The sequence below is a fragment of the Narcine bancroftii genome, chromosome 1, assembly GCF_036971445.1.
Source record: "Narcine bancroftii isolate sNarBan1 chromosome 1, sNarBan1.hap1, whole genome shotgun sequence".
Classification (NCBI taxonomy): Eukaryota; Metazoa; Chordata; class Chondrichthyes; order Torpediniformes; family Narcinidae; genus Narcine; species Narcine bancroftii.
The window spans coordinates 116,851,029-116,870,640 of NC_091469.1; the positions used below are offsets into that span (position 1 = coordinate 116,851,029).

General features: G+C 39.1%; 1 protein-coding gene across 7 annotated transcripts in view; it reads left to right on the plus strand.

The window, feature by feature from the left end:
• The window catches only part of LOC138763083 (transcription factor TFIIIB component B'' homolog), a 135,335-nt gene that overhangs the window by 51,366 nt on the left and 64,357 nt on the right, over positions 1 to 19,612 (plus strand). For all 7 annotated transcript variants that reach the window (XM_069936683.1, XM_069936710.1, XM_069936700.1 and 4 more), the window contains 6 exons: positions 1,678 to 1,772; positions 2,003 to 2,057; positions 5,976 to 6,119; positions 9,252 to 9,548; positions 11,805 to 12,009; positions 13,460 to 13,772. In XM_069936683.1, the coding sequence (XP_069792784.1) occupies positions 1,678 to 1,772; positions 2,003 to 2,057; positions 5,976 to 6,119; positions 9,252 to 9,548; positions 11,805 to 12,009; positions 13,460 to 13,772 (1,109 nt within the window). The remainder of the gene's footprint in view (positions 1 to 1,677; positions 1,773 to 2,002; positions 2,058 to 5,975; positions 6,120 to 9,251; positions 9,549 to 11,804; positions 12,010 to 13,459; positions 13,773 to 19,612) is intronic.

The window sequence follows — 19,612 nt, forward strand, 5'->3', positions numbered from 1 at the left end:
CTATTCTTCTTTTTCTGTGTTTCCTTTTCCCTTTCCTCTTCTTCAGCTATTTGCTCTAGCTCCAGCAACTCTTCATTTGTTAGTTCCTCAGGAACCATCTCTAGGAGTTCTTCAATGTCCTCATCATCTATGTCTAGGTTCTGGTTATTGTTTGCCATGTCGACAACAGTTCTATTAATCCTAGCAATCTCATCATATTTTTGCAATCCCTTAAAGTCATGCACATACTGCTTCAGTATTTTTTTCCATATACCATTCATGCACTCTTTGGTCACATCATCCCAGGCCTAAACAAGGATCATTATGCAGTGAAAAATGTTGTACTCCTTCCAGAATTGTGTCGTTGTCTTGCCAGTGTCATCAGATGTAGCAACAGCCTGAGCAAAGGACCTCCATGCTTTGAATGCTGCAATAACTCCTTGGTTCATTGGCTGGATTAAAGAGGTGGTGTTTGGTGGGAGGAACACCACTTTGATGTTGAAGTGGAGGTTACCATTGAAAGGGGGATGTCCTGAAGCATTGTCTACAATTAGCAAAATCTTGAAAGTACACCGTCTTCCAAGCAGTACTTCTCCATTTCACTGGCATAGCAATCGAGAAAGGCATCCTGAAACACCATTTGTGTCATCCAGGACTTTTTATTATGTTTGTTAATGTTCTTGAAAGCCCTGGGGTTTTCACTTTTCCAAATAAGAAGTGGCTTTAACTTGTAGCCTGCAACATTGCCTCCTAACAACACTGTCACTCTGTCTTTAAAAACCTTAAAGCCTGGCATTGACTTAGCATTGAAGGTCCTTTCAGGCCTTCGCTTCCACACGAAGGAGGTTTTGACCATATTAAAAATTTGTTGGGGCAAATAATCTCCCTCTATAATTAATCTAATTCTTCTGTTGCCTTTGCATCAGCACTTGCAGATTCACCATTCACTTTCACATTATGCAGCGAAAAACATTGTTTGAAGTGCCTGAACCACCCAGTGCGACCACTAAACATTATTTAATGCTTGAAAAACCTTTTTTTTTCTTGTTGTTTAACCACTGATGCAAGTTTTCTGCTGATGTTACTAGGCTGCTTAAAGCAGTTTCTCAGTTATCTGAAAAATCTGGTTCACTGAAAAATGTCTGGTCCCAAGCATTTTGGATAATCGGAAATGTACTGTATCTTTCTTTGCTGCTTCTGATTGGGAAATAGCAAAGCTAATTTAAGTTACAATACTGCTGATAATATTGAATTACAAAATAAATAAACTTCTGGAGAGATGCACCAGCACCAACCATTAACTACCCATGTATAATAACCCTACATTTTAATCTCCCCAACACCCCCCCCTCCCCCCCTCCCAATTCTATAACTCGCTTACGCACTTGGGGTAATTTACAGTGGCAATTAATTAATAGCAACTGGAATGTCTTAGAATTGTGACAGAAAATCGGAGCACTTGAGGAAACAAATGTGATCACAGGTTGGTGTGTAAACTCCACGCTAACTGCACCTGAGTCGGGTGTTGTGAGGCAGTGGCTTTACTAATTATGTCACTGTACTGTCATTATGTGTCAGTCTACATATTTATAACATTGCGTTTCGTTTGCCGTTGTATAATTTTTGTTTTAAGAATTTGTCAGTTTTATTTTAAAATGTTCATTTTGAAAATTTTGAAGTTTAACTTTTTTTTTCCAGAAACTGACATGTTCTTTCTAGCAATAAGTATGGTTGGAACAGATTTTTCTATGATCGGTCAACTATTCCCAAACAGATCAAGAATCGAAATAAAGGTATTCTTAACTAACATTCCAGGGGAGGGTGGAAATCTCCTATTTTCAAATAGTTGAATTTGTGTTTTTTAATGTGATTCTTGAATGTAAACAAATTTCTGTTAATTTATTAAGAATTGGAACATGGGTGCAGTAATTTTTGTCAGCATTACGTGATAGAAACTGTAATATCTGTATTGATTAAAAAAAAATAATTTTTGTTAAACCATTTATTATTTCTTTTCCTGCAGAACAAATTTAAACGGGAGGAAAAATTGAATTCATGGAGGATAGACAAAGCATTCAGTAAGTATTGCTAGTTTTTAAATAGGCGTTAGATTCTCCACAATTTTATGTACTGTTCCACATGTCTGAGATATAAGAATAGCAATTTAAAATTAATGGTAACAGGATAATTGGAGAACTGCAATTGCAGCTTGTTCTACTCCCACCACACTCTATGCGAAGAAGTTTCCCCTCACATTTCCCCTAAACTATTCTCCTTTCGCCCTTAACTCGTGTCCTCTGGTTTGTATCTCACCCACCCTTAGTGGAAAAAAACCCTATCTACATTTACTCTGTCAATCCCCCTCATAATTTTAAATAGCTCTATCTAATCTCCCCTCATTCTTCTATACTCCTAAAATCTGGGCAACATCCTAGTAAATCTTCTCTGCACTCTTTCTATCTTATTCATATCTTTCCTGAAGTTAGGTGACCAAAACTGCAAACAATACTCCAAATTTGGCTTCACCAATGTCTTGTACAACTTTACCATAACATCCCAGCTCCTGTACTCAATACTTTGATTTATGAAGGCCAATATGCCAAAAGCTCTCTTTACATCCTTATCTTTTTGTGATGCCACTTTCAGACAATTATGTGTCTATATTCCCAGATCCCTCTGTTCTTCTGCACTTCTCAATGCCCTACTGTTTACCGTGTATGTCCTTTCTTGGTTTGTTCTTCTAAAATGCAGCACTTCACACATGTCTGTATTAAATTCCATCTACTATTTTTCATCCCATTTTTGCAGCTGGTCCACATCCCTCTGCAAGCTTTGAAAACCTTCTTCACTGTCCACAATACCTTCAGACTTAGTGTCATCTGTAAACTTGTTGATCCAATTTACCACTTTATCATCTAGATCATTGATCTTGATGACAAACAACAATGGTCCCATTACTGATCCCTGAGGCACATCACTAGTCATAGGCCTCCAGTCTGAGAAGCAATCATACGCCACTGTCTGGTTTCTCCCATCCAGCCATTGTTGAATCCAGTTCACTACTTCACCATGACTACCTAGCATCTGAACCTTCCTGAATAACCTCCCATGTGGGACATTGCCAAAGGCCTTACTAAAGTCCATATAGACAACATCTACAGCCTTTCTTTCATCAACTTTCCTGGTAACCTCCTCGAAAAACTATAGGATTGGTTAAACATGACATACCACGCACAATGCTATGTTGATTATCCCTAATCAGTTTTTGGCTATCCAAATGTATATCCGATCTCTTAGAACCCCTTCCAATAATTTACTTACTACTGACATCAGGCTCATCAGTAACTTTTAGAGCCTTTTTTAAACACGGAACAATGTGAGCTATCCTGCAATCCTCTGACACCACACCCGTGTTTAATAACATTTTAAATATTTCTGCCAGAGTACCTGCAATTTCTACACTAGCTTTCCTCAAGGCCAGAGAGAATATCTTGTCAGGCCCTGGAGATTTATGCACCCTTATTTGCTTTAAGACAGCAAGCACTTCCTCCTCTAAACTTTATAGGTTCCATGACCTCCCTACTTGTTTTCCTTACTTCCTATGACTCAATGTCTGTTTTCTGAGTGAATACTGATTTAAAAAAAACATTGAAGATCTCCACCATCTCTTTTGGCTATATACAAAGCCTATCACGCCTCTCTTCTTCCGAACCAGATCCCCAATATCCCTCGATCCCCAATATCCCTCAAGCACCAAGGTTCCCTATGCTTGCTAACCTTGCCTTCAATCCTGACAGGAACATACAAACTGAACTCTCAAAATTTCACCTTAGAACAGTGGTTCTCAACCTTTTTCTTTCCACCCATATACCACCTTAAGCGATCCCTTACTAATCACAGAGCACCTGTGGCATAGGGAGTACTTAGTGGCATGTGAATGGAAAGGAAAAGGTTGAGAGCCACTGCCTTCGAAGGTCCTCCACTTATCTTGCACAACCTTTTGTGAAAACAACTTATCCCAATCTACGCATTCTAGATCTTTTCTCATTTCATCAAAATTAGCCTTTTTAGAATCTCAACTTGAGGTCAGACCTATCCTTTTCCACAATGAACTTGACACCAATGGCATTATTATACTGAACCCAAAATGTTGCCCTAAATATACTTCTGTCTCCTATCCTGTCTTGTTTCCTAGCAGAAGATCCAGTATTGCATTCTCTCTAGTTGGTGTGTATATATATTGATTTAGAAAACTTTCCTGAATACACTTGACAAACTCCAATCCATCAACCCTTTTACAGTATGGGAGTCTCAGTCAATATGTGGAAAATTAAAATCCCCTACTATCACAACCTTTTGTTTCCTGCAGGTCTCTGTTATCCCTCTACAGATTTGCTCCTCCAATTCTCGTTGACTATTGGGTAGTCTATAATACAACCCCATGAGTGTGGACATACCTTTCCTGTTCCTCATTTCCACCCATATAGCCTAAGTAGATGAGCCCTCTGGTCTGTCTTACCTGAACACAGCTGTGATAGTTTCCCTGATGAGCAATGCCATTCCTCCCACTTTCACCACCCTCTGCCCCTTTCTATCGTGTCTAAAGCAACAGAAGCCCGGAACATTGAGCTGCCAGTTCTACCCCTCCTGCAACCAAGTTTCACTCATGGCCACAATGTGATAATCCCAAATGCCAATCCATGCTCTAAGCTCGTCTGCCTTTCCTACAATGCTCCTTGCATTGAAATAGAGGCACTTTGAAAATTTCCACCATGTACAACCAGTTTACTTCTAATTGTGGATGCAACTTTTCACATCTTTTCCCTCCTCCAATCCTCTATCTGTTCTTTCACTCTGGTTACCATCCCCCTGCAAATCTAGTTTAAATCCACAGAGCAGCACTAGCAAACCTTCCTGCAAGGATATTAGTCCCCCTCCTGTCGGAACAAGTCCCACCTGCCCAAGAAGAGAGTCCAATGATCCAGAAGCCCACTCGTGTTAAGGTGCACTATCCTCCTATTTCTAACCTCACCAGCATGTGGCATGGGTAGCAATCCTGAGATCACAACCTTGGAGGTCCTGTCCTTCAACCTAGCACCTAACTCCATGAACTCTCCTTGCAGGACCTCCTCACTTTTCCTATCCACATTATTGGTCCCTGTCTGGAGCAAGACATCTGGCTGCTCACCCTCCATCCTGAGATGCTGTGAACTCGATCTGAGATATCTCGGACCTTGGCACCAGGGAGGCATCATGCATCCGGGATACTCGGTCACTTCCACAGAACCTCTTATCTGTCCCCCTAACTATAGAATCCCCTATCACTACAGCTCGCCTCTTCTCCCTTCCCTTCTTAGCCACAGGACAAGACTCCATACCAGACACCTGACCACATGGCTTATGCTTGGTGTTTTCCCCCCAACAGTATCCAAAATGGTATACTTATTTGAGGGGAATGGCCACAGAGGAGCCCTGCACTGCCTGTCTGTCCCTTCCCCTCCCCTGACTGTCACCCATCTATCCTCTTCCTGCCTCCTAGGTGTGATAGTGTCCTTGTAACTCCAGTCTATCAACCCCTCTGCCTCCTGAATGATCTGGAGTTCATCCAACCCCAGCTCCAATTCCTTAACTTGGCTTGCCAGGATCTGCAGCTGGAGTTAACAATCAGCTATCATAACATTAATTTTAGAAAAGATTTGTGAATAAATCTTTTTGTGGGGTGGTTATGGTCCTATAGTTCAGTGAATCCAGTGTATGTACAGTGGTTTTATATTTTATGCTTTGTTTGATGGTTGCAGCTTATGACTTTTGTACTGTTTAAAAGAATTAGGCCATTGTAATCAATTTGGTCATCTGAATTTAAACCAAAATCTTGTGCGACACTCTTTCAAAGGAAGATTTAATCAAAGAAATAGTGATTGATGAATGCTTACATGTGTACCTTCCATGCTTGCTTTCTGCATTTGTGTTTTTTTAATTAATGTTGCATCACACAGAAGAGAAGAAGCCACTTGATCTGGATTTTTTTGGAGAGCTGTTAACTCGGGTTCTGGAAGGAGAGACAAAGAGGAAGAGAGAAAGGAATAGAAGAGATAAAAGTCGAGCTCCAAAAAGATCAACTGCCAAACGAAGCAGGAAAAGTAATTTTAAAATATCTAATTATTTTAATATGCTTAGGCTATTTTAGTCTGAAGTAAAAGAATGCTAGTTTCCCCATTGTGTTTTCTATCATAAATTTTAAACATTAACCAATAAACAGTAAAGAGTATTAACAATATTTTCTCTTAGGCCGTTTGCCTTCAACTGAGGCTGAAACTTCAGAGCAAAACAATAACAGGCATTTAAATATATAGGTATATAGGTACAAGAAGGAATAAGAGGATAATTTGATGTAGAGACCCAGATAATTTTATTTCACTTGAACAATCACAGAATCATTTCCAACAGACTTTAATCAATAATGTTCATCCCAGATGAAAAAGGTGCCTTTAGCCTAATCCCACCTTCTAGCCTTTGGTCCACAGCTCTGCAGGTTATATTGCTTCAAGTACAGATGCAAGTACTATTTTAAATCCATTGAGGGTTTCAGTCTCTACCACCTTTTCAATAAGATCTAAGAAGGAAAGGGATAAGAGGAGGCACAGGAATTGTGATAGGGGATTCTATAGTTAGGGGTAAGATAGAAGGTTCTGAGGAGGAGATCGGTTATCTCAAATGGTATGTTGCCTCTCTGGTGCAAGGGTATGGGATATTACAAATTGACTCCATGGTGTACTAAGAGAGGAGGGAGAACAGGCAAATGTTGTAGTCCATGTGGGGACCAATGACGTGGGGAGGAAGGGTGTGGAGGTCATGCAGGGTGAGTTTAGAGAGCTAGGAGCTAGGTTAAAGGACAGGACCTCCAGGATAGCAATCTCAGGATTGCTACCAGTGCCACGTTCAGGTGAGGTAAGAAATAGAAAGATAGTGCAGCTAAACATGGCTGAAAACATGGTGCAAGAGGGAGGGCTTTAGGTTTGTAGATAATTGGGCAACATTTCGGGGAAGGTGGGACGGTTTAGATCTTAACTGGAAAGAGACAAATATTCTGCAGGTAGGTTTGTTAGTGTGGCTCCGGTGGGTTTAAACTAGATGTAAAAGGAGAGGGGAAGCAGTGAAAGAATAGATGTAGGGGAGAAAGGATGAAATTGAAGAGAAGTTGTATGCACCATTTGTAATTAACAAAGAGCAACAGAAGGAGATTTTTAAGTTGTGAAAAAAGTAGATGAGCTTAGAGTATGAATAGATAGTTGGAATTATGATGTGTTACCATTAGTGAAACATGCTGCAGGAGAGGTGTGATTGGCAACTAAACAAAGCAGGATTTTGTTGCTTTAGGCGTGATAGTACAGGGGGAACAAGAGGGGGAGGTGTTGCACTGCTTGTAAGAGAGAGTATTACAGCAGTGCTTTGGAGGGATAGATTAGAGGGCCTGTCTAGAGAAGCATTATGGATGGAATTGAGGAGTGGGAAAGAAATGGTAACACTTAAAGGGGTGTATTATAGAATGCCTAATGTGGAGAGGGAACTGGAGGAACAAATTTGTAAGGAGCACTAATGTGCTCCTAATATATCTGTAAACCCTTTGGATTTATTTTCACCTTATTTGACAAAGCAACCTCATATCTCCTCTCAGCCTTTCTAATTTCCTTCTTAAGTTTCTTTTTACATTCTTTATATTCCTCTAGCACCTCATTTATTTCACACTGTCTATACTTTTTGTACATCTCTCTTTTTCTGAACCATATTAACAATAACTTTTGAAAACCAAGGCTCCCTAACACTTTTAACCTTTCCCTTCATCATAACAGGAACATGCCCTGAAAATGTCACCTTTGAATGCCTCCATTTTATTTCTACATCCTTCCCATTTAACAATTTTTCCCAGTCCACACCTTCCAAATCCATTCTCATCTCCTTAGAATTAGCCTTTCTCCAATCAAAAAAACTCAACCCTGGGTCCAGATATACCTTTCTCCATAATTATTTTGAAACCAATAGTATTTCAATCTCTGGACCCAAATGCTCCCCAACACACACCTCCTTCACCTGACCTATCTCATTTCCTAATAGCAGATCCAACACTGCACCTTCTCTAGTTGGAATATCTCTATATTGATGTAGAAAACTATCCTGTACACATATAACAAACTCCAAACCATACAGAATGGGAATCCCAGTCAATGTGTGGAGAGCTAAAATCTCCCACAATCACAACCCAGTGCTATAGTAAAATATGTCAGTAGATGTGCTAAAAAGAGCTGAAGCACTTTAAAGGATAAGGTGGTAAAAGCTTTGTGGTGCATCTAACTGCCATACCTAACCTGTATGTGCTTGATCTTGAAAAGTATAGTACGACTCTAATTATCCAAAATTGGATTCTCCGAAATCCTCAATTATCTGAAAAAAAATTTAAAATTTTGGATCAATGAGGATATCAGAAATCCTCATTTCTCTGAAGTATTTTTCGGAGCTGAACTGACTGGGGACATTGGGCTGCCAGTGGCAGCGGGAACATCGGACTCCTGGCGACAGTGAGGACCTCGTGTTTCCGGTAGCAGCTGGGACCTTGGGCCTCCAGGCAGGAACGGTCCTTGGTGGGGAGGAGGTGATCAGTGGTGGCCAGCATTTTTTTTTGGTGAAAATGAAACATTTTAATGCTTGAAAAGCCTTCCCTTGATGTTGTTGTTTCAACTGTTACAAGACATGTTGCTACTGGGCAACAAGAAAAAACAATGTTTATCTGACATCGGCCTGCTCTTGATCATTTAAGATGATTGGAGTTGTACACACATCCTAATATTTGTTTCCTAATGTTCATTGCTCACCTGGGTGAGGATAGGGTCAGAAAATACTAGGGTCACAAATTGTATTTTGCTCATGAGTGTAATTTTATTTCCATTCTCTGACTTCTGTTTTTCAGTGCAGAAAAAAGAGCAGAGGATTTAAAATTTTCTACTTTTGCAGGAAAAAAAAGTGTAAAAATTGAAGTGCTGTCCTTAATAATGAGAAATTAAATATCAGGATGCATCAGAAAATGTGCAAGGTTTAGCTTGTTTTTACAATGCCGGGGTGGATATTTTTTGACTATTATGTATTGCAAATTTTGAATTGAGATTTTCCTGCATGTTATGAATACTTTGCTTGTCATTTTTACTCGCATTGCACACTTCAGACAGTTCTGAAAAATAAACATGATGCCCTTTCTAATTTTATCCATTTTATGCATTTAGGCAAGAAATTGAAAGACTCTGAAAGTGATCCTGATGACCCTGATCCAGTTGAAGCTGCTGACCATGAATTAGCTGAAGCTGATACCAGTGCTACAGCAGAAATAACGGAGGCATCAGGCAGTCTGGAAGGTACACAGGATAAAGAAGTTATTCCAAAACCCTCTCCAATCGAAAACAAGAGAAAACGGAAGAAAAATCATACTGCAGAAACAGCAGAGAAAGAAATTGCGAAGGAAATCTCAGAGAAGGACGATGGCGTTCAAAAATCAAATTGCAAAGTACGACAGCGCAAGAAAGGTAAAAGTTAAATTGGGTATGCAACTGTATTTGTTAAGGCTAACGGTTGAATTTTTTGTCCCCTGTGGATTTATGGAACCTGGGCCAGGATATAATTGTAGCCAAGGTAAATGGGAAAGAAAGTTGTTTCTGAGCCAATTTTTAAGCTTTAAAAAAAAAAATTGAGGGATCGAAAAGAGATGTCGGTTAACAAAATAAAATGAGGTAAAGAAAGCACAATGATTCTGAAAATTGTAGTGGCAGGACACTTTTTGTATTTATTGAAGGAGATTTAATTTTTAATTTAAAATATCTTTTGGCATGAGCAAAATTGCTGTTGTGCCAACAACTATTCAGTAAAAATCTTTTTTTCTAATTAAGTTTTCATTGGGTTGAATCTTACTGGTGAAACAGACGCAAGCCCCAAATTGCATGCAATTGATATGAATGTTAACAGAAGGATGAATCTGTCAGTTTGTCCTGCCATTGGGGAAGTCACTTCTCAGATTCTGTTCCAGCTTTAATTGATACAGGATCTGAAACTCCATCGCTTTCAATGGAGATTCGATACCCCAGGTTGGAAAGTTTTTATAATTTAAATTTATTTTAATGCTTTAAATTATTTTGTTTTTTTTAATTGAAATATTTTTATTAAAGTAATTTTTAGAGTTGATCGATTTTTACAAACTTAAAAGTCCATGATAGCTTTGATAGAAGATAAATCATCACTCTAGCTGTAAGTTTGTTAAATCCTTTCGGGCTATTCCATGGAGATAACACCTGCACTACCCTGTGCAAGACTAGGTTGTCATTCAGACCTCACTGCCCAATTTGTGTGTGGAAGCCCAGTGAAATTGTCTCTCCGCATCTGACTGTGCAATAGTGCAAGTACTACAGGTGGCAATTTTAGGCAATGGCACATCTGGGAAGATCCTTCCCCTTATTTATCTCTCACAGTTCTCTTTCTTTGTGTTCATCATTGCTTTCCCACTGCTAATAATCCCATTCCTTGACACAATTGGTGGCAGAGCCTTCAGATTCTGAGTTTTGACTTTCTCTCATAAAACCTCTGTACTTTTTCCTTTCCCCTGTAAAGCATCTTTTCAAAGCTCTCTCTGTGGCTGTGCTTTTAATTTGTTAAATTTTGTTCCAAAATGCTTCCATGAAGTGCCTTGGTATGTTTTGCTATAAAAATTTTACATGCATATATAAAAACGATGAATTTGTGAATGATTGCAGATTGAAATAGTAGCTTGTGGTTATATAAACCACGGGATTATTATTAAATGTTATGCTATTTTATTTTAGAAGAGGTGGCAAAGTAGAAACAGAAAATTCTCATGATTGCAGATCAGGCAGCTTCTATGTAGAGAAATACAATGCTAATATTTCAGGGTAATGTCTCTACCAAAGGAAGTAGGAGAGGCTGCCTCATTAAGATGGATTTAAGATACAGTTAGATTTTTTGCATAGTAGGAGAATTGAGGGTTATGGCAGGAAGGTTGAACTGACTCCACGACCAAATCAGCCAGGATCTCATTAAATGGTGCAGCAGCTTGACAGATCAGATGGCCTACTAGTCCTTTTTTTAAAAAAAAAGTACTTCTGGGGTTGTAATTTTTCATCAGGAGTTACCTTTATTCATGCCAAAAGAGATTGTGTCCTTCATTGTCAATGAATTTACACATATTTTGAGATGATGAAAATTAATTTAACTGCTGAAACCAGCTGAAATTCAGCACAAAGTAATTTTTCTCATCTCACCGAGGAATTCCCAGAGAATTGTACAAATTAGATTCTTAATTTTTGTCAAATTAGTTATAACCAGCCTAAGTAATAGAAAACATTCTACAAATAACCTTGGAATTTCTGGATTAGTAAAATAAAACTTGTCAAAAGTTCCTGGTTCTGTTTGCTATCCTGTGACACTTCTTATAAGTGTGCCACTGTTAACATAAGGCCAAAATTAGGCTTAATAGTAATGTTGCAAACAAAGGTTAAGACCAAGTTATTAATCTTCCAGTTTCTGGTGATAACCTGTTTCCGAGGGAAGCAACACTTTTCAAGGAAGAATGAAAAAGAAATAATATTTATATCAAGTGGTTGTCACTCAGTGAAGCAGTTTGTTTGAACTACCTTGAAGCAAACAATTTTTAGATCGGAAGAATGGAAATTTATTACACTAAAATGCTGTTCAATAACTTAAGTGGTTTGCATTTGGATGCTTTTATCACTTAACATTAATGGATTTTTTGTGTGTGTGAACTTCTTGAATAGGAGTCCAGAAAGCTTTGGCTTCAGTTTCTGGTAGAAAAGACGATGCTGGGAAGCCAGCAGCAGACGGTGAAGATGAAAGCCAGGTTGTGACCAACAGTGAAATGTCATCTGACCAAGGGTCACTGGACCAAGGGTCATCTGAAATCAAACAGCCTGCACAAGCCAAGAGCAAGGAAAAAACCAATGAGGAAAATAAATCATTAAGGTACAAATGACAAACTTCATTTGTGTTTTCTTCAAGGTAATAAAGAAATCTGGTGTTTCAGTTGTCTTGCCTCCATTTCAAAACATAGATTAAAACAAAGGTAAAGGTTCCACTATTGTCATGTAATATATTTAGAATGTAACACACAAGAAATTCTTTAACATTTGTCTACCGTAAGGCAGCCAGGGAGTCGTCACTTTGTCCAGCGCCTCTCACAGAAACGTACAGCACCTGGTGTTTCTAGGCATTCTCCCCTCCAAGAACTGATATAGCTGCTTGTCTCCTGAAATGAGTAGGTTGAAGCAAATATTAAGACTCTTTTACTGTAGGAATGGTTATGTTTCTACCTCGATCACATTATAAAGTAGATAAAATTAAAGTAGGAAGCACATTGATGGCATGGAACTTTCAGTTCTGAAATTGAAAGAGACATGCAGCTGGTATCCAGACTCTGAGCTGACAACATGTAGATGAATAAGTTGTAGTGATAAACCGGTTAAATGCCAATCCCTGGAAACTTTTCGGCTACATGTAGAATATTATAGTAGGACAATTTGGTGATATTGGTGGAATCTATTGATAAGCTAGAAATTTTAAGCATGATAAATAATATCAGTGAAAGAATCACAAAAAATATTTTGGAAATTTAATGAAAAGAACAACTGCTTGCAATTTCAGAAACATTTTTGAAGAAAAAGGATTAAGAATATATTTTGCCAATGTCTACCTGTTAAAATTAAAGTTTAGAATTGTATCTTTCTAAAAGAGATGTTCTTGTAGGAATTGTTTTTTAAAAAAAATTGACACTCAGATGCTTGCAGTTAATACACAAAACTGACAGACTGACAATCTCATTTGGAAAGGTTACAAAGTTGGTTGCCATGGAAAATTGAAGGGAATAAAGGCAATCTTCAAGGTGAATGTCTATAATTAGGATTAAGTGGCACGATGGTGACATATTTTAATTTTGCACTGGGATACAAGGTGTTCAATATAGAAACTAATCTTTCCCAGCATGATCAAAATTTATGAGCACAAAAAAAATTAAGAAATTAAAAGAGGGATAATAAAAATTAGGAAATTGATATTAGAATTATCTTTTAGAATTTCACTGTTTGTTTACCATTAATTAACATAATTGGTCAGTGTTGATGATGTACAGTAAAATCCCCATCTGAAATTCAAACAACCGGCAAAAAAAAATCAGGGAAAATAAATAGGTTTAAAATATGAAAGTTTAAAAATTGGTTGCCCCTAGCAGCCAGTTTGCCAATCCTCTCAACACGCAATCTCAAGCAAATAAGGTAAATTCACTTATCTGGCATCTACCAAACCCCATAGGTGCTGAATACCATGGGATTTTACTGTATTATGAACTTTGAAAGTTAAGATTCCGAACATTGAAATATCCATCTACTTAGTAATTTCTGTGTCAAAATATTTGTTTCAGTGAAACCGTGTCAAGAACAACAACCCCTGTCACATGGGGAAGTTCTAACAAATCGCAGCTTGCTCAGCTCCAGAAATTGAAGACTAACTCGCAACTGATTAGAAGGAAAAATGAAGGTGAAGAGGAAGATATTAAAATTGCCCCAAATTCTGATGCATGTGACAATGTTGAGAAGGTTCCCCGGGCCGAGAAAGGGACACTCCAGACCAATGGGAAAGTACACCAGGCCGAGGATGTGAAAGAATCACCTCTGCAGAATGATTCTCGTCTTGAAGAACCAACTGACATCAAGACAAATAAACAGTCAGAAAAGGTATAAAATGTAGTGCTTCTATTTACATAATTAGTGGGTATTGTTACGAGCCCAAAGGACCCCAAAACCCAGCAGCAACAGACATTCACCAAGAAAAGTGACTTTCATATCAAAAGTTATTTTTAATCAACTTCAAACATGAAAATAGAATCAAACATCAACTTAACTCTATACTTAACTAACCCAAATTAACCCCCTTCTAATTCTAAGCGCACGTATATGCAATATGTGTGTAAATTCAAGAAAAGTTATTTGGTTCACAGTTCAATTTCACTTCTCCTTCTTCCAAGTTCTCTAGTTGCAGGCAATCACCATACTGTGCACAGAGTTTATCATGTATAAAGTTCACCTGGCTTGGTGCTTGAAAGGTAAATATTTACCGTTGAGGAAGATTCTTGTAGGGTTTGCAGAGAGAGATATTTGTTCCTCCAGGATTTCTACAACTGAGGTACCACCACTAGTCACCTCAGGGTCTCGCTAGATGGTAACCTTTTTCTTCAAGCTACCACAGAGTTCCATTCCTTCCTCTATTTCAAGAGAAACATCAGACAGATAGCACTTCCATCCATCTACTGCTCTGGAACTTGCTTTCATCAGTTTCAAACAGTTTTCCCTGGATTGTACTTTTCAGTAACTTGTCAGTGTCCCACACACTGACTGACTGACTGAGCTGTTAACTCAACTCTCTCTCTCTTTCTCCCAACTGAAAACTCCAGAGAGCATGTGCCTTCTGCCTGAACTGCAGAGTATTTCCAGTATTTTCTGTTTTTATTTCAGACCTGGTGTTTTTTTTAATGAATTTTATCAAATATGGAGCTTTATCCATGTAACATTTTGGAGTTCTCTGGAACAGTATGCTGAACTATCTTTGTGTTTTAATGATGACAGCTTCAAGATTTTAAAAAAAAATGGGTAATGTGGTAGCTTGTGTTGGGTACCTAGAAGTTTCCAAAGGCAAATCTTAAAAAAAAGATGATAGGTGCTGGAGTAGGCCATTTGGCCCATCAAGCCAGCTCTGCCATTCATTTAAGTGATGACTGATCTTCCACTATCAGTACCCCATCCCTGCATTCTCCCCATAACCATTAATTCCCCTGTCCATAAGAACCTTATCTAACTCCCTGTTGAACTTATCAAGAGAACCCACCTCTACCACCCTCTCCTGCAAAGCATTCCACAGACCAAAAACTCACTGGGTGAAAAAATTCTCATCTCTGTCCTAAAGGACCTTCCTTATATTCTTAAACTATGGCCTCTAGTCCTTGTCTTCCCCAACACTGGGAACATGTAATCAGTTTCTATTGTGTCCAGTCCCTTAATAATCATGTACCTCAATTATATCTCCCCTCATTCTTTTAAATTCCAATGTATACAACTCCAGTTTACCCAACCTTTCGTCATATGTCATTCCCGCCATCCCGGGAACTAACCTTGTGAATCTAAGCTGCACTTCAACAGCTAGAATGTCCATCCTCAAATTAGGAGACCAGAACTAGACACAATACTCCAGATGTGGTCTCACCAGGGCCCTGTACAACTGCAGAAGGACATCTTTACTCTTTATTCTCCTTTTTTGCCTTTTTTTTTAACTTTTTTATTTTTCACACCATAAATCACAATAGCCATGATATACACTTTTTCTTTTCCACACATTTACAGTGACTTTTTCTCCCTCCCCCCTCCCTCCTCCCAAGCCACCCCCCCACCCCCCCCTCTCATCCATTTTAGGTATACCATCTAGGTTGCATTAATTCAGTTAGACAATGTTGTCATTCAACAAAAATACACCAGAAATTCTACTGAGTCCATTCTTTTCTTCTCCTTCCATCAACTTAGGTAATGCTTTTTTGCCTTTTTCATAGCTTGTTGAACCTGCATGCGAGCTTTTAGTGACTGATGTACAAGTACACCTAGATCACGTTGCACTACCGAACTTGACTTCATTTAAATAATAATCTGCCTTCCTGTTCCTGCCACCAAAGTGGATAACCTCACATTTATCTACATTAAACTGCATCTTCCATGCATCCATCCACTCACCTAACCTGTCCAAGTCCCCCTGCATTTTCCTGACATCCTCTCACACTGCCACCCAGTTTCATGTCATCTGCAAATTTGATAATGTTATTTATAATCCCCTTATCTAAATAATAACATCTGGTACACAACTAAGGATCCAGCACCGAGCTCTGTGGGACACCATTTGTCACATTCTGCCCGAAAGTGACACGTTAATACCCACTCTTTGTTTCCTGTCTGGCAACCAATTTTCTATCCATGTCAGCACCCTATCCCCAATACCATGCTCTCTGATTTTGCCTACTTATCTCCTGTGTGGGACCTTATCAAAACAAGTACACCACATCCACCGGTTCTCTCGTGTCCACCCTCCTCGTCACATCCTCGAAAAGAAATTTCAGAAGATTAGTCGAGCATGATTTTCCCTTCAGAAATCCATACTGACCTGTAGTGATACTATTATTTCTGTCTAAGTTTTCTGTTATTTAATCTTTTATAATAGATTCTAATATCTTCCATAGTACTGACGTCGGGCCAACTGGTCCGTAATTACCTGTTTTCTCTCTCCCTCCTTTCTTAAAAAGTGGCACAACATTAGCCACCCTCCAATCCACTGACACCTCTCCTGAATCTATCGAACATTGGAAATGTCAACCAATGCATCCACAATTTCAAGAGCAACCTCCCTAAGCACCTTGGAATGCAGTCTGTCAGGCCCTGGGGACTTATCAGCCTTCAGTCCTTTCAATCTACTCAAGACCAGATGCTTCTGAATCTGGATTGGCATCAATTCCTTCATTACCATTGGAATTTCTATCAATTCCTTCAATACCACCAAACTTCTACCCCCTATCTGACCTTTACCTGTGTTATGAGCCCAGAAAACCCATAAACCCAGCAGCAATAGATATTCACCAAAACAAATGGTTACTTAAACAAAAGTTGATTTTAATTATATTTAAGCATGAAAACAGAATCATACTTTAACTTGTCACTATAGACTTGACTCACCTAACTTAACCCCCTTCTAATTCTAAGTGCAGGTGTATGTAATATGTGTGTAAGTTCAGAAAAGTTCTTTGATTCACAGTCCAATCTCACTTCTCATTCCTCTTAAGTTCACTGGTTGCAGGCAATTCTTACACTGTGCATAGAATTTAACATTTATAAGGTTCACCAGGCCTTGGTGCTCGAAAGGTCAATGGTTTCTGCTCAGGAAGATTCTTGTCGGTTTAGGGAGAGAGATTTGTTGTTCCAGGACATCCGTGACTGATTCCTTTTTAATCAGCCACTCCAGTGTCTTGCTGATCAAATTTGCCCCCTTCAGGGTTCTCCAGATAATAACCTCTTTCTTTCAGGTCATCACAGAGTTCCTTTTTGTTTCTCTTATTCCAATCTTCTTCTCTTGCATGACCCACAAGGGCTTAGACCAGGCTGAAAGAAGAACTCACAACCTGTCTTCCAAATGGGGTTTTCCACAAGCTTGGCAGTTTGTCCTCTTCCAGTCCCAGCTGCTGTTGCTGGCTGAACTCTGTAGAAGTGATCTCAAATAAGATCTGTTTTAAAGTGTTTCTATGTGACCTACAGTACAAACCTTTCCAAATTTATCTCCAAAAACATATCTATATACTCTGTCACACCTGTATCTTCCCTGGTGAAGACAGATCCAAAGTATCTTTAAACTCGTCAACCATTTCCTTGCTTCCTGTAATAATTTTGCCTGTATCTGTTTTTAAGGGTCCAATTCTGGTCCTAATTAACTTTTTACTCTTTACATACCTAAAGAAGCTTTTACTATCCCCTTTTATATTATTGGCTTGTTTACTCTCGTACCTAATTTTTTTTCCTCACATAGCTTTCTTAGTTATCTTCTGTTGCTCTTTGAAGGTTTCCCAATCCTCTAGCTTCCCACTTCTCTTTGCTATATTATACTTCCTCTCCTTGGTCTTGATACTGTTCTTGACTTCCTTCGTCAGCCACGGTTACCCTTTGCTCGTCTTAGAATTTCTTCCTCTTTTGAATGAACTGGTCCTGTACCTTCTGAAAAATGCCCAGAAATGCATTCCATTTTTTGTTCCACTGTTGTCCCAGCCAGGGTATCCTTCCATTGTATTTTGGTGAGTTCCTCCCTCATAGCTGCATATCCCCTTTGTTCAACTGTAATACTGATACTTTTGACTTTCTTTCCTTGTCCTTTCAAATTGCAAATTAAAATTGACCATATTATGGTCACTATTGCCTAATGGCTCCCCTACTTCAAGGTCCCTTATCAAATCTGTATCATTTCACAACACCAAATCCAGAATTGATTTGCCCCTGGTGGGACCATCATGGGCTGCTCTAAGAATGTATCCTGGAGACTTTATTCTATAAACTCACTTTCTTGTGGTCCTGCACCAACTAGATTTTCCCAGACTACTTGCATGTTGAAATCCCCCATAACAACTATCATTACTATTCTGACATGGCACTTTTAACTCGTGATTTATTCTTGGCCATACTCTCCGATCTCTTTCTGCTCCTTCTGCCCTTCACTGCCTATCCAAACTTTTCCTATTTTCTCTTTCCTATCCATTGCCCTATCACTCAGGTTCCCATCCCCCTGCCAAATTAGTTTAAACCATACCCAACAAGTCTATTAAACCTGCCTGCCAGGAAATTGGCCCCTTTTGGGTTCAGGTGTAACCTGTCCTTTTTGTAGAGGTCATGCCTCCCCCAGAAGAGATCCCAATGTTCTAAGAATCTGAACCCCCTGCCTTCTGCACCAGCCCCTCAGCCACACATTCATCCGTCTGATCCTTCCATTTTTGCCCCCACTTGCACTCGGCACAGGTAGCCATCCTGAGATCACTACCCTGGAGGTCCTGCCTCTTAGCTTCCATCCTAACTCACTGTAATATTTGGGATGGAAGATGCAAGTGATCCCATGATGTGTAGAAGTCAAACAGTGTTCTGGTATGTTTTAACCATGCACTGGTTCTGATTTCACAGTATCTGCATGAAATATGATGTAAGGCAAGGTACCTATTCACTCGAAAAAGGCAAAGCTCCTCAAGGAAAACATGTCAAAAATTGATAGGGAGATAATGATGGCAGAATCAGAGATTCGGAGTTTCCAGTAACTGCTGAAAGTGGATGTAGGAAATAATCTCCTTTGTAGGATGTAGAAAAAAATAGTACAGTATCTCTTTATTTTCATGCACTTTCTTGATTCTGGTGGCTCGTGAGGTCAGTGCATGCAGTAGAAGACAATAATGGATATCTGTGAAACAATAGGCGTAGCAGTTAATGCAACTCTGCTATAGTGCCGAGGATTGGGGCTGGGATTCAAATCCCGTGCTGTCTGTAAAGAGTTTGTACGTTCTCCCCATGCCTCCCCAGGGGCACCAGTTTCCTCCCACTGTTCAAAATGTATAGGAGTTGTAGGTCAATTGGGTGTAATTGGGCAGCATGAACTTGTGGGCTGAAAAGATCTGTTACCAATGCTGTATGTCTAAATTTTTAAAAAGTTTGTGTAATTGGGCATTCTTTGGCCAACATCCAGAACAATAAAGAAAAAGATGTATCCCTGGAGTATAGTTTCACAACCATGCAATCTCAGAGATGGAGCAGATGGTATGTAATTTTACTCCCCATTTCACGAAAAATAATTGATTGCCTTTTAATTACTTTTACGCTGTCGCCTCTGAAAGATCTGAGTCAGAAAAAATGAATTCCATAGTCAAGCATTACTAATGAGAAAACTGAAGTTCAGCTACAACTGCTCTGCTCGAGGCTGTTGTATGTTTAAATTGTCATGAGATTAATGTATCAGAAGTTAT